The sequence below is a fragment of the Stigmatopora nigra genome, chromosome 7 (assembly GCF_051989575.1).
Source record: "Stigmatopora nigra isolate UIUO_SnigA chromosome 7, RoL_Snig_1.1, whole genome shotgun sequence".
Classification (NCBI taxonomy): Eukaryota; Metazoa; Chordata; class Actinopteri; order Syngnathiformes; family Syngnathidae; genus Stigmatopora; species Stigmatopora nigra.
The window spans coordinates 12210001-12224511 of NC_135514.1; the positions used below are offsets into that span (position 1 = coordinate 12210001).

The 14511-nt window shown below is 39.6% G+C and overlaps 2 protein-coding genes across 2 annotated transcripts in view; one reads left to right on the forward strand and one right to left on the reverse strand.

The window, feature by feature from the left end:
- Window positions 1–10916, forward strand: part of fam110d (family with sequence similarity 110 member D) — an 11707-nt gene extending 791 nt beyond the window's left edge. Inside the window, exon 2 of the mRNA XM_077720605.1 lies at window positions 8655–10916. Within this exon, the coding sequence (XP_077576731.1) occupies window positions 9044–10285 (1242 nt within the window). The 5' untranslated portion in view covers window positions 8655–9043 and the 3' untranslated portion in view covers window positions 10286–10916. The remainder of the gene's footprint in view (window positions 1–8654) is intronic.
- Window positions 1–14511, reverse strand: part of slc9a1a (solute carrier family 9 member A1a) — a 64743-nt gene that overhangs the window by 45836 nt on the left and 4396 nt on the right. The window contains exon 2 of the mRNA XM_077720604.1: window positions 3656–3847. The gene's annotated coding sequence lies outside the window, so the exon portion shown is untranslated. The remainder of the gene's footprint in view (window positions 1–3655; window positions 3848–14511) is intronic.

A 14511-nucleotide genomic window follows, 5' to 3' on the forward strand; every position in this document is an offset into this window, starting at 1 on the left:
CATTAACCGCCATTGACGTCTATAAACGTCCAATACATGAAAATGGATTGAAAGTCTACTACAAGAAATGGATTGAATTGGCATTTTATCGTCCATTCGACGATCACAACTGGTCGCCAATGGCCCCCGTGCCTTATTTTGCACACCCTTGTCTCCCCCTCTCCCTCCTACACGTACAAAACCCACCCAAAAAGCGAACACAAGTGTCAAACGATCCTTGATTAAAGCTGATAGCCTTAACTCCGCTTTACAGCAAATATTGACAAGGGCCTGCACAGCGACCAATCGTTCTCTCGTATTCCGATAAACAATCTGGATGGCTTTGAGGGACGCGGGGGTGGCAGACTAAACACAGCGCACGTGGGGTGTAAACATTCACCCAGATTAAACCCCCCTTGAGGACCGCCGCGTTCCCGCAGAAAATGCTTAATTATTGATTTTTTTGCGGCTGTAGTCCGGTTGTCAAGTGGTTAGCGTGTTGGGGGTCGAGGGTTTGATCCCAGGTGGGTTTTCACTGTGTGGAGTTGGCATGTTTTCCCCCGGGCTTGTGTGGGTTTTTTCTGGGTACTCCAGTTTCTTCTCACATCCCAAAAACATGCTAGGCTAGCTCTATGAAGACTATAAATTGCCAGTAAAATATGATTGGTTGTCCTTTTGTCTTCTGGGCTTGTGTGGGTTTTCTTTGGGTACTCCAATTTCTTCTCACATCCTAAAAACATGCTAGGCTAACTGTTTGAACACTCTAAATTGCCCCTAAACTATGATTGGTTGTCTTTTTGTCCTCTTTGCTCTGTGATTGGCTAGCCATTGATTCAGGGGGGATGCTAGGATAGGCTCTAGCACCACCTGCGATCCTTGTGAGGATAAGCGGTTCAGGAAATGAATGAAAAATGAAGGATTTTTGCGGAATGACGGTTGTATTTGTCGGATTCCAGAGTGAAAGCGTCCGATTTTTGTCATGATGTCATCCGGCGTGACTCAACCAATCGTCACTTGACTCACAAATGGGTCGATCACTTTGCAGGTGTTGTTTATGGACATGTAAGAGCTTGCTTTCCAATGAGTACGTGACGTTAGATAGTGTCTATGGGTGTGTTTTTAACTCCGCCAACTTCAAAATGTTCCGGGCAGTCTGTATGTAGATATCTATTCAATTTATTCATATTTTGTACTGTTTTTAAATCTACATTTTTAAACGAAAATTACATAAATCCCTTTCTTCTAACACTTTCCGTTTTAATGTTATGTATTACCAAAATTTTAAAAAAATATATATATAATTCATTTGAACATTTTTGTCTTTTAATTAATTTTTTAGCTTCAAATTTTACAGAATTAATAGTAAATAAATAATAAATTAAATAGAATACATTATTTTTCTTCCAACTTTTAACATTTTCCATTTTAACGTTATGTATTACCAATATTTAAAAAAGATTATAATTCATTATTTGAACATTTTTAATTCCTAGTTTCAAATATCAATGACTATTAACTGTCTTTTAATTCATTTATTTAGCTTCAAATATCACAGAATTAATAGTAAATATATTCTAAATCTTAATATTAAAAATAAATATATTTTGAATGTACCTGTAACTTTTTCCTATTGCTAATTTCAATGTTTAATATTTTTGTTGAATATTTTCAACCTCAAACCTGACAAAGACAAACTCACTCTAGCACACATCTAAAAAACCTGACCCAAATTACACGTTATATCTAAACACCACTGTCCTACAACAATAAACCATAAACACTCATATAAAAAGACCAAAAATATGCATTGGGGTACCATATCTATTTCCACTATATGTTGATTAGTAAAAATGACCTTCTTCTCGCTGATCCATTTGAAAAAGCTAACGTAGCAGTTGTTCAAGGGTCAGAGGAATGTTGCGTAACGGCATAACAACTCCTCCGAGGTATCGACCTGATTGATCGTCCATGTGTTTCGTATCACGGTCACGCGTTCGCCTCATAAACATCACCTTCAAAGAGCGCCCTGTTGAATCTTTCTGCAAGGCATTGAACGTAAAGACCGCCCCCCCCCCCTCTACCCCCGCCCCTGTTATGTTGGGAAGCTTAAGTTTCTAATTAGAGGGCCAAGGTACCCCCCTCGCTAATGACATCATCAAACCCCTTCGAAAGCCCACCCCTGAACCCTCAAGCAAGCACAGCCTGGGCAGCAGCTGCTTTAAGATGTTAGATGTGGACCCTTGCGACCTTATAATTTGACTTTACTGCTCGCTGTCGCCTTGTTTTTGTTGGACCTTTGTGCTGCTGGGAACTTCCCCTTTAAAAAAAATGTTAGGTCAACAAAATGGGCTTTTATGGGGAAGGTTAATTAGGGTGTTTCATTACTTTTGTTCGTATGTAGGGTCTGTACGAAAAGAAGTTGGCAGGAGTTTCAATTTCAATTGATTATTAATTGTTTTGATGATACAGAAGGGATGGGTTTGTGAAGAAAAGCAAGAAATGTTGACCAAGATTGTGCAAAATTGGATTTTCAAAGAATTCTGTTATTGTCCAGAGAGTTCTGAGGATCAAGTCCGATATCCCAGATTAAAATCCAATTTCCGAGATTGAAATCCAATTTCCGAGATCTAAATCAGACTTTCTACTCCAAAATCGAAATCTTGGCCACCAATTGCTTAAAAATATTTTTTCCATAATTCTAAGATTAAACTCCTACTTTCGAGATTAAAATCTGATTTCTGAGATTAAAGTCAGATTTCCGAGATTAAAATCTGATTTCCGAGATTAAAATACGAATTCCAATTCCAAAATCAAAATCTTGGCCACCAATTGCTTAAAAAGAAATATTCTCAGAAGTAAAAAAAATCCATAATTCCGAGATTATAGTCCGATTTCCTAGATTAAAGTCCGATTTCCGAGATTAAATTCCAAATTCCGATTCCAAAATCAAAATCTTGGCCACCAATTGCTTAAAAACAATTATCAGAAGTTAGAATTTCCATAATTCTGAGATTAAAGTCCGATTTCCGAGATTACAGTCCGATTTCCAAGATTAAAGTCCAATTACCGAGATTAAAGTCCGATTTCCGAGAATAAAGTAAAAAAAAAATCAAAATCTTGCCAACCAATTCTTTAAAAAGAAACGTTATTCTCAGAAGAAGAGAATTTCCATAATTCCGAGATTAAAGTTTGACTGAGGGTACCAAATTAAACCAAAATCTGTAATCGGGACATTGACATTCAACACCCATCCCCAGTCAAAATAGATTGAACGTCTAACACCATCAATGGCAGCCATTGAGTTAAACGCATTGAACTAATGTACTCAAATCCAAAATATAACTTGAATGAGTTTAAATCCACAAATTATTAAAATTAAGAATTTCCGCCCTATCTACTGAAACTCATAAATCAGCATCATTTACAGGCAGACTTTTTCCACAATTTAGTTATTCCACGACCGTATAAATTTGTCCAATAGTGCCTCAAATGTCAACATCTAATTTTGGGAGTCACGCCGACTCGACTGTCATGGCCGCTCTCGTCACGACGCTTCCATCAAACGGACTCACGATTTCATCCATTATTTACGGCCGTTTTCGCAATCATCCAAAGTCAACCTGACAGATCGCCATCCCCGGCGTACGTCCGACAGCTGCGAACGGCTCGCCCTCACCGTTTGTTCACGCTTCGAGCAGTCGCCGCATCACGTCAGGGCGCTCCGTTGGACCGTGACGACGTCGCCGGTCGGATGTTGCCGTGTGATTCCGTTGAGGAAAGGCTAGCTTGTCAGGAAACTGGGCGGAATGAAACCAGACAGCTGGCAGGTTCAAAAAAGGTTAACGGCTAAGCGTGCGTGGCAGACACCCTGAAAAAAGAAACAACACAAATTTGACGTTAAACACAGTTTTCAAAGAATCTCTCGTGAGGTTTGCTAATAGGCGTCCAATCAATTTGGTGTACGAATTAGCTTACTGACTACTATACTGAATCCAATAGATTGGACTCCATTGTGCCTAAGACCATAGGCCATTTTTTTGTAAAATTAAGAGGATGAAAAGTTATAAATTACCAGATTTGAGTGATAAATGATCAGATTTGAGGTATAAATGACACGATTTGAGTGATAAATGATCAGATTTGAGTGAAAAATTACCAGATTTAGGTGAAAAATGACCAGATTTAAGTGAAAATGACCAGATTTAAGTGAAAATGACCAGATTTAAGTGATAAATGACCAGATTTAAGTGATGAATGACCAGATTTAAGTGATGAATGACCAGATTTAAGTGATAAATGGCCACATTTAAGTGAAAATGACAATATTTAAGTGAAGAATGACCATATTTAAGTGAAAAATGACCATATTTAAGTGATAAATGACCATATTTAAGTGATAAATGACCAGATTTAAGTGATAAATGGCCAGATTTAAGTGAAAAATGACCAGATTTAAGTGATAAATAACCCGATTTAAGTTATTATATTCCTTATTTTGATATGACCTGAAGTCATTTTTCATTTTGGTGACGTAAGAAATGTGCCCACACAAAAATGCTACCATAATACCAATAATGCCATAATATTCAAAGATTGTAGTAATAATACAGCAAAAAAGTCCCCAATTTCCAAGATTAAACATTTTTGCATGACATAAACTGGAAATTGATTGGTTTCACGCCTTGTCGACGTAACGTCTGTCTGAAAACAAAACAACCATTTGCCAACAACGCAAACGACGACAAACCGTGACGGCCCTGAACGCAACATAAGGTCACAACACCCTCAAACAATCACCCCCCCCCCCCCCCATCCAACATTTTCGACCCTTGATAGCCTGCTGCCATCTTTAAATGGGCCACTATCGATTCCTGATCTGATGGAGTGTTTCATCACGCACGCCATCCGATTAAAACCTGGTGTGGCCAGTCACATGACACATTTTAGGGCGAGGGGGGGGGGGGGGGGGGGTTCACTAGAGTCCTCATATCTTGTGACCCAGTAGCAGCCTTGTCTCCTTTGCTTTTGTCTTTGTCTTTGAATGACAAAAGCAGGCAGTTAAGAGCTCGTGTTATCCATTTTGCGCTTAGGGAGGGTCCCAAGGGTGGAGTTGGGGGGCCGCCAATAGTGGGGGTCACTACAGAGAAAGTCATTAGAAAGCTCCAGCAGCTCAGACGTGATAATACCCGCAAGATTTACACCATTGTCTGCTTTCTTTGTCTTTAGGTGGGGGGGGGGGGGGGGAACAGTACTTGGTCTTTTATATTTTATGGCAGCTTGGTGTCTGTAGAACCCCCCCCCCCCCCCCTCATTGACTAATGAGGTTAACAGTCAGGACGACTTGTTGTGATTCATTAATAGTGTCAACAAAAGCCAGGGGGGCTTTGTTTTGAAATTAAAATGATATAGCGTCAAATAGAATTTTTGTCAAGAGCTTTCAAGGGGATTTGAGTTTGATTTATTTAATAAGGAACAGCACATTAATGAACATATTTATATTCATGTCAATGAACATTATGTAAATATGTAAGATTGTAGCCTAATTTCCATCTTTAGTCGCTTGTGTAGGTTGAAGATAAATAATGAAACATTTTAGACACACACAAGGTTTTAGACAGCATTGTGGTCGCAATTTGGTTCACGTATTTTGATTGGGATTGAATTCCAGGTACAGAAAAGGTGCTTTAGCTGAATGGAGTGTTTTTAAAGGGAACTACACAGTCACCTCTAGAGCCAGCCCTTGTTGATGTTTTGCAATTTTTTGGTACATAATCTTGCGGTGGAGGAGGAACTTTTTTGATTGGCATTGAGTTCCAGATACAGAAAAAGTGCTTTGGCTGAATGGACAGTTTTTGAAAGGAACTACACAGTCACCTCTAGAGCCAGCCCTAGTTGATGTGTTGAAATAAATATGTACAAAAGGTAGAGGAGGAACTTTGAGGTGTTCAAGTCCTATTTAGATGCCAGATGTTCACTCGAGTCTTTCTCAAGATAAATTTGGCAGGTAAGAGGTCTCAAAGAGTGGACTCTTATCTTGTGTTTACTTCATGGAGATGTCAGTGATGACGCAATTCCACACTGCCTGACAACAGATGCTCGCCTTTGAACTTTTGTGACGCAATGCACATTTTCACAATTTCAATAGTTTCCAGTTGCTTAATATTACATTTGATTGCGTCTCTTTAAAAAAAATGGACTTTAGTCTTATTGCATTTAGTTTGTTGTTGTTATTGGCACCACATAGTGACTAGTTTTTGGGAAAGGCTTTTAGGAAAATGTATATTCATCATATTTTACCTTTAATGAAAACATTTATTACTGTTTGTTTCTTTTAGTTGGAAAACAAAAGCAATTATCCTGGTGATTACAGGGCAACATTAAAACTAGAGTGTCTCAAAGCGGTTTTACATCAAACATCTGGTTTTGCTTTAGACAGCATGGGGTCGCCTGGATAAGCCCGTAAACCCCCATGCCGGGCGAGGGCCATCCCGCCTGGCAGAGCGGTGATTAGAATGCGCTTACAAAACATTTCGGGAGACATTTTGCTGCTCTTTAGGCTTTGCATTGGTCCTCATATGATGATTAGCTCTAAAATGAAATATTAAAATTGATTTTTTCATTTTAAAAGTCACTACCAGGTCACCTTCACCATCTACTGACGTTTAACACAATTGAGATTAGCATTAGCATGCTAGCGATTCTAATTTAAGGTTAAAACAAGTGCTTACAATCCTTTTAAATGACTTGTAATGTTATTATATTAAATTAGAATTGAAATAATGTCTTGTAAATCACTTTTGAAAGAGGTTTCAGTGAAAATAGTTCACCTGAAAACAAGTTGTTGTTTTCACTTACAATTTGTATCAGTTTTAGCTTTATATGTCATTCTAAACTACATAGTTTGAATTAAATGTGAAACAATCATAAGTTACGAGTCCTAAGAATGACCTTACACATCTACAAAGCTTCAGGGCAAAAAAAATCTAAGTTTTTTCTGTTTTCCTACTCAAATGTTTCACTCTAATTGTCTGCTAGCGCAGCCCTTTCGGTCGGTAGTCATGTTTTCATTTTGTTTCTGCTCTGTTTAATCCGTTTTACCGCTCCCCAACAAGGATTTTCCCATAGCTAGTACCCGAACATCTGGGGGGAAAAAGACATAACCAGCAGGTTGTCGGGCCCTTAGAGGATTTATAGCAGCACGTCATTTGGGATGTGGAAGCGAAAAGGTCATGTGAAAGTGCAAAAGTAGCTAGCTAAAGTTTACATGGTGCTGCAATTAAAATAACATTAAATAAGTTGTAACTATTTCATGTAACACTTATGTAAGAACAAAATGGACATAAATTTAACTGATTTGCAGCCAATGAGAAGAACCATGACACCACCATCGGCCTCAGTTAAAGTGGATTTGACATCCAAAACCGTTAATGATAATGCTAACTTACACTTAAGATTGAAACAATGATTTTCATTGTTTCACCCCCACTAGGAAAAAACTATTCCGGTCTATTCTTGGTCACTCCAATGCACACTTCTGATCCCACTCAAACTAAATTCAGATCTCTGCATGCCATAAATATGCTGCTCATAAACATGTGAATGATTAAAGCTACATTTCACACAGCTTGGGGTCTTCGAACTCTAGTTTGTTGTGGTTGCGTCATTTCGAAACAGGGCTCATTAACTAGCACTGCAAAATATTTATTGCCCTTTATATCTAAGCAGCACTCTATGGGTGGTCCTACTTCGAATATATATATTAAAAAATAAAATAAAATACAAACAAAAGCTACATATCAGCATAAATTCTATAATCAGGGCTCATTCAGTTCCTCATTAAAGTTCTCCAAACTGTTCCTTATGAGACAAAACTTCTGAAAACAGGCTATTAAATGTATGCATTTAATAATTTATGTCATCTCTGCTTCCCATATTCAAATAATCAGATACAAGGTGAATTTACATAGATTTTCCTAGTACCGTATTTTCACGACTATAAGGCTCACCGTATTATAAGGCGCACCCTCAATGAATGACATTTTTACATATATAAGGCGCACTGTATTATAAGGCGCACTGTCTATTTTGGAGAAAATTTAAGTCTTTTAAGTGTGCATTATAGTCGTGAAAATACGGTAATTGCTATTGACTCACACAGTCACCTCTAGAGCCAGCCATTGTTGATGTTTTGGATTTTTTTGTATAAAATCTTGCAGGGGGGGAGGAGCTATAAGATGGAAGTTTTTGTAAACTAAGATGGCATCTGCATATTTAACAGTATTGTTTCAGTTCAGGCGTTTGTGTTTTGTTAATATCCAACAGTGGTGGTTTTTCGTTTTTGGTTTTCCGTTTTTTCCATATATAAGGCGCACTGGATTATAAGGCAAACTGTCTATTTTGGAGAAAATTTAAGACTTTTAAGTGCGCCTTATAGTTGTGAAAATACGGTACTAACTTTGCACCATTCATGTTTATTTTGGGACCTGTTTGCCACATGTGTAAAAATCCTACTCACATTGTATATAAATGACATGTGCCAGCTTTGCATGGCAGCCCACTGAGAACATTAGACTCCCTCCTGCTTTAAATAAGCACCAGCAACAATAGCAGCGTCTGCCATCTGTTCATTCAAACAACTAAAATCTCCTTCTCACTCTCCCCCTTTTGCCCCCCAGGGTCCGCATAGGTAAGGCCATCGAGAAGGACGTCGGCCCATCTGTCATTCGGCGCCTCGAGTACCTCGCTGTCGGATGCAAACAAGTTGCCGGGCAAGATAAGCTAAAAGAAAACGTGGAGAAGAAGAATAAGCCGACTTTTAAAAGAGTACTCTGGCTGCTATTTTAGCTCCACTGTGGCCAGGGAGTGTCTCTTTTAGAAAGGCAGCCCGCCTATCCAAAAAGACAGAAAAAAACTGGATATCAATTAGCTTAAGAGGCTAAAATTACCCTGAACCAAAAAAAAGAGACACCAAACGTAAACGTTGTGGTTTTCACGGTCTTCAAGAATGAAAGTCTTGTGGTGAAACGCCGACAACAGTTTGGGTGTCTTTGGTCTCTCTCGCCGAATGAAGATGAAGCCGTTGACCCCCATTGGATCACCGTCCCCCCTGCGGCTGCTTAACAAAGGTCCGGATTACCTACGGCGGCAAATCGACGGCGGGGGACACGGTCGAGCGATTAGCGCCGTTGAAAGATTGGAGGCGGACAAGGCCAAGTACGTCAAGAGCCAGCAGGTTATCAACACCAAACAAGAACCGGCATTAGTGCCTTGCGCCACACCACCGCCAACCCGCAGAGCGTTAACCAGCCCCCAGCTACTCCCACGTCATCTATCCAGCACGCCATTCTCTGGATCCTTCAGAGACGAGAATGAAAACGACGACTCCAGGAAGGAAAATCAACAGACTTCCATAAACATAGAAGTCCATAACAACATTATCAATGGGAAACCACCTAGCCCTAGAACACCCGCGTTTACCACCCCAGTAGCTCCACACAGTGCACCAGTTCTTCGCAGGAGTACCGGCAAGCGTATGCTAAGACCGGATTCCCTCGTTATCTACCGGCAGAAGAAGGAATGCAAAAGTCCTAATGGAGAAAACGTAAATATTGAAATTAAGGGATACGGCTTTGTTCGTCGACTCTTTCAGGGATCCATGAGAGAGAAAGCTAGCGGGGGAGTCCAAAAAATGGTCATCGGGGAGGACAAAGCACCCTCAAGGGACGAAGACTCCCGTATGTCTTGGACTAATACGACAGACGGAGGACCAGGAAGTAGGAGATCCAGTAAAACAGATAAGGAACACTCCTCGGTATCCGTTTCTGGTTCTACGTTAGCTCGTAGCAAGGATGGATCGAAATGTACCACCAATGACGACGAAACGGGAGATGACGATCCGTGGAAACGGGCGTCGCCGCTTCCTTCGTTACGGAGGAAGTTTCGAGGGTTACACCGATCGAAATCGGATCTCCAGCTACGTTGCTCAGTCGCCTTGTCGGATCAAGAGCAGTTTTTCGACTTTTGTGGCCTGGATGCCGAACTAATCGAGCGTCTTGGTCGAGAAAACTTTTTGTCCGGGGCTAGTTCCATAGATACGCTTTCTTTAGCCCTACGTAGCATCGCCGGGGATGGTGGGACGGAGCCCAGTGAGTTCTCACGCCACTCTGGAGATGGTTTGTTTCGGGAAGAACTAGCTGATCAGCCGCCAACTGGCGTGTCAATCATCGAGAGGAATGCTAGGGTCATCAAATGGCTCTATGGGTGCAAAAATGCTGCTCGGGAAGGACCCAAAGAATCTACAGTTTGACCTAGAAGACTCGAAAGTAGCTCTTTGTCTTGTTCGTTACTCTGAAACTGTTTGACTCCTATGAAACTATTTATCGTTGTCATGGAAACCTCTTAGCAAATGGACTGATTCCATTTACGGAGCTTTAGTGCCGGGTTCGAAAACTTTATATTTGAGGCACATAGCTATCATGAAACTGCAGTTAAGTGAGATGAAATGATGGGGAAAAAATTCTGTGTGAATAATCTACCAGAACCTCATTCACAATTCTTTAAGTTGAATGTGTATTGTATATATTTTTTCATTTTTTTTTATCATTTTAAACGCAGGCGTTGGAACAAACATGCACAGCACCCCTGTGGGGTTGCAACAAAAATGAACAGAGAAAGGGTTAATTGAAATATTGTGTCTCCCTTTTGATTGACCCTATTTTTATACACTGTCTTGATAACTGCTCGTTACAAAAATCGTTTTCCAATAAGCTTCAACTATAACAAAGTCAGCACTCAAAATCAATTAATTACGGCATGACAATCAGCAATTCCTTTCCAACACCTTCTGACCAGGTCATGCCCATTCCGATAGTTAAAGGCTAGATGTCAAATCGTGTCAAAGGGGGCGTGGCCAGTGCATTTAGCCTCTGATGCTACGTGCTAAATACAATTAATTGCTTCCATCATAACAATCAGCAATTCCTTCCCAACCCCTTCTGACCAATTCGTACACATTCAGATATTTAAATGCTAGATGTCAAGTAGTGTCAAAAGGGGCGTGGCCAATGCCTTTAGCCTCCGATGCTAATTGTTAATTAAAATCAATTGCCTCTATCATAACAATAAGCAATTCCTTTCCAACCCCTTTTGACCAAGTCATGCACATTCAGGTAATCAAATGCTATGTAATATCAAGTAGTGTCAAAGGGGGCGTGGCCAGTGCCTTTAGCCTCTGATGCTACGTCATAAATCACACACAGGTTGACTTCAAACTCACCCTCCACATGGTTTTAATGGTAAAGCCCATTGTGAAAGGGGCTTAACCCCAAAAAAGACAGTCAAGGGTTAGCAAAGAACTGCATGTGGTAGTAAATTCCCCAAAGAAAAACCACAGATTCTACCTCACTTTATTCATCACTGACGATTTCTGTGAATAGGTCACTTTTTGTGTCTGGTCCCCACTGTAACATAAATTTGTTGGAGGTATGCTGGGGGTTAAATGAAATGTTCTGATGTATGACTAATGCAATAAATCAATGGAATGACTCACTGTGTGTTTAACAACTCCCAGGCACACTCCTTACAAACTCAACCTGCTTTTTGGTTGCATGTTTACAAAATGTCTCATTCTTTGGTGATGGATATTTACATGAAATACTTTGGAATAAAACAACGTGATGTGTGTCGTGTGCACAGTCAATAAAAGCAAATAAGGACTTATTTGGACAATTTCTCTGGTTTGTTGTTTGGGGAAGTAATGGAAGGCAACTAAGCCTTTGGGAATAGGATAGGAATGAATATGTTATTTTTCTGACTCTCTCGATAGAACATGCTAAACTTTGCCAAGAGACCTCAAACATGGACAAAATATAAAAACAAAATATGAAGAAACAAGTGGACGAATGTCATGTACATTTTATCGCCGATTTGTTGAAACTGATTCAAAAATGTTTGCTAATCTTTCAGAGTGGGTTTTGGAGAAATTGTTTTTGAATTATCATATTTGGATCGTATAATAACACTGTAAAAAATTGTACAATAATTCTCTTAAAAAGTGCATGAAAATATATTTTTAAGAACAAAACCAAATGCCAACAGTTGACCGAACCCTCAACTTTTCATTTTTGCTCAAATAAAAACTATATATACATCAATATTTTTTTAAATATCACCTTTCTGGACTATTAAGGTTCCACGGATCTGTATTTGCAGACTACCAGACACCTTTATTTACATTAAGGACAGAAAAAAACCAATAAATCAGCCCGTTTTCTTCCAAAAATAGCACTAGCAAGACAATTAGCCTCCTATATCCACCCGATTTACCGGATAACCTGCTGTGTGACATCCTGTTCTGAGTTCACAGGACAAAGTTTGAACATATGTTCGTGTTTTAGCTTAGTCTTTCATTCCCATCCATCGTGTCTGCTGCCCTGAAATAAACAAGACAGCAGCTGGCAGAGAACAATTCCCGTGGTGTAATTGTAGGGACGGAAAGGACTGAGGGCTGTGCTGAGCAAGCAAAGTCTGAGGGAACAGAAAAAAACCTTGAAAAACTCCACAAAAAAACCTTTCTACACTGCTGATGTGTCTTTTCATTCACGTGAAACGTCCACAGGGAGTCCCAAGACCTCCAACCTGACCTAAAAGTTTGTCTCTGATGAGAAAAGCTTCTGGAATCCAGTTGTCACTTCCACTTTTGGGTACTACTTTACATGGAAAATGTCCGTTTACAGATAACCACATGGCCTACAAGTGAGTCCATGTTTTTTATCATAGAGTTTTCCATCCACTCATCATCTGGGAAGGCAACGTTTTGGTCTGACCTACGACATGTGTCAAATCTGGCCTAGTTATTCTGCACCAGTAGCTTCAGAAGCCGGGAATGTCTATGTTGTTTTAACGGCTTTAGGGACGGACGCGGTGAACTTTTCACTCATCGCTGTTATTGACGTTGGGAGATATCCAATTGAGTAGCGATTGTTTGTTACAAAGTGGGAAATGATGGGTAATTTTGTTTAAAATATCATAGAAAGAGTAGAATTGAGGATTAAAACTAGGAGTTTAGAGGATTAGATAAGACAAAGCTAATGCTAGCTTGGTTAAACAAAGACACTGGAAATTGATGTGGGTTCTAGTAGCAGAAATCTGTCCAGTTTGGTGTGAGAAGGTAACAAAATCTAAGTTTTATTACCCAGAACAGGATTGGATAAGACATAGGTAAAGCTAGCTTGGATAAAACAAAGACAGGACATTGATGTAGCTTTTAGTAGCTTAAAAACGTCTATTTTGATGCTTTGTTACTCAATTATTACGAGAAGAAGGTAACAAAACATTGATTTTATGACCCAGGACAGGGTTGGATAAAACTGAGGTAAAGCTAGCTTGGATAAAACAAAAGACAGGAAATTAATGTGGATTTTAGTAGTATAAAACTGTTACTTTGATGCCTTTTTCTCCATTAGTATGAGAAGAAGGTAACAAAACATAGATTTTATGACCCAGGACAGGATTGGATAAAACTGAGGTAAAGTTAACTTGTATAAAACAAAAGACAGGAAATTAATGTAGCTTTTAGTAGCATAAAACTGCCTAATTTGCAGCATAGTTTCTCTATTTAGGTAACAGAACATTAGATTTTAGAGATTTTTACAGATTTTATTACCCAGGCTAAAAAAGGCTAGCTAGATTAAAGCTATCCAAGCTGTTGACTAACCATAATACGAAAACCAAGCAATAGTTACTTTGTTAAAACTCAATTACTCCAACATAAAGGTTAAACAAAACGAAAAACAACAACATTTCCTTCCAAATTCTCCCAAAAAAAAACAGGACTTGACCTCCAAGCTTGATATGAAGCAGACCAAACAACTGACAAGCGAATCCACGGTACGACGTGAGCTCTTAAACAAAGTCGTCCTCCAAAATCTAACAGATGATTCACACCTGGTGACTACAACCTAGCAGAATTACATTTTTTTTTTGCATAAATATAAAAGATTATTGCTGAAATTTTGCACCTGACGTTAGCAAATAGGTTTCAGGTAACGAGGAACGTCCCTTTGCCGGTATTGGATGACGGTGGAGGGTCATAAATCACATCGTGGATCCTTTCATTGCCTTCGCTTTCGTACGTGACCTCTGCCTCGAGAGGTGGGGGGGATGTAGGGGGGATGTAGGGGTCTCGGCCTGGTGGGAAACCTGAGTGGGACGTCGGGAAGGGTGGGGGGGTGGTCTTTACGTGGATGGAGAAGACAAGTTGGAGCATTTATGGAGCAGATGGGCTCAAGAGGAAGACAATGTTTGAAGATGAAGTGCCGGATTTTTAACGTCTGGAGGAACAAAGCTGCCGTGGTGCTTTTGGGCAGCAGAGGGACATTCCTCAAGAGAGTTTGTCATACCAGAAAAGAAGTAATCTTGGTAAAAAACTATAATGTTAAAGAGGAATGGTACAAAATCCATCCCAATGCTTGCAAACATCTAAAATCGACAATGATAGACAATGACAATGTTGTTTGTTGAAGATTCAATAAT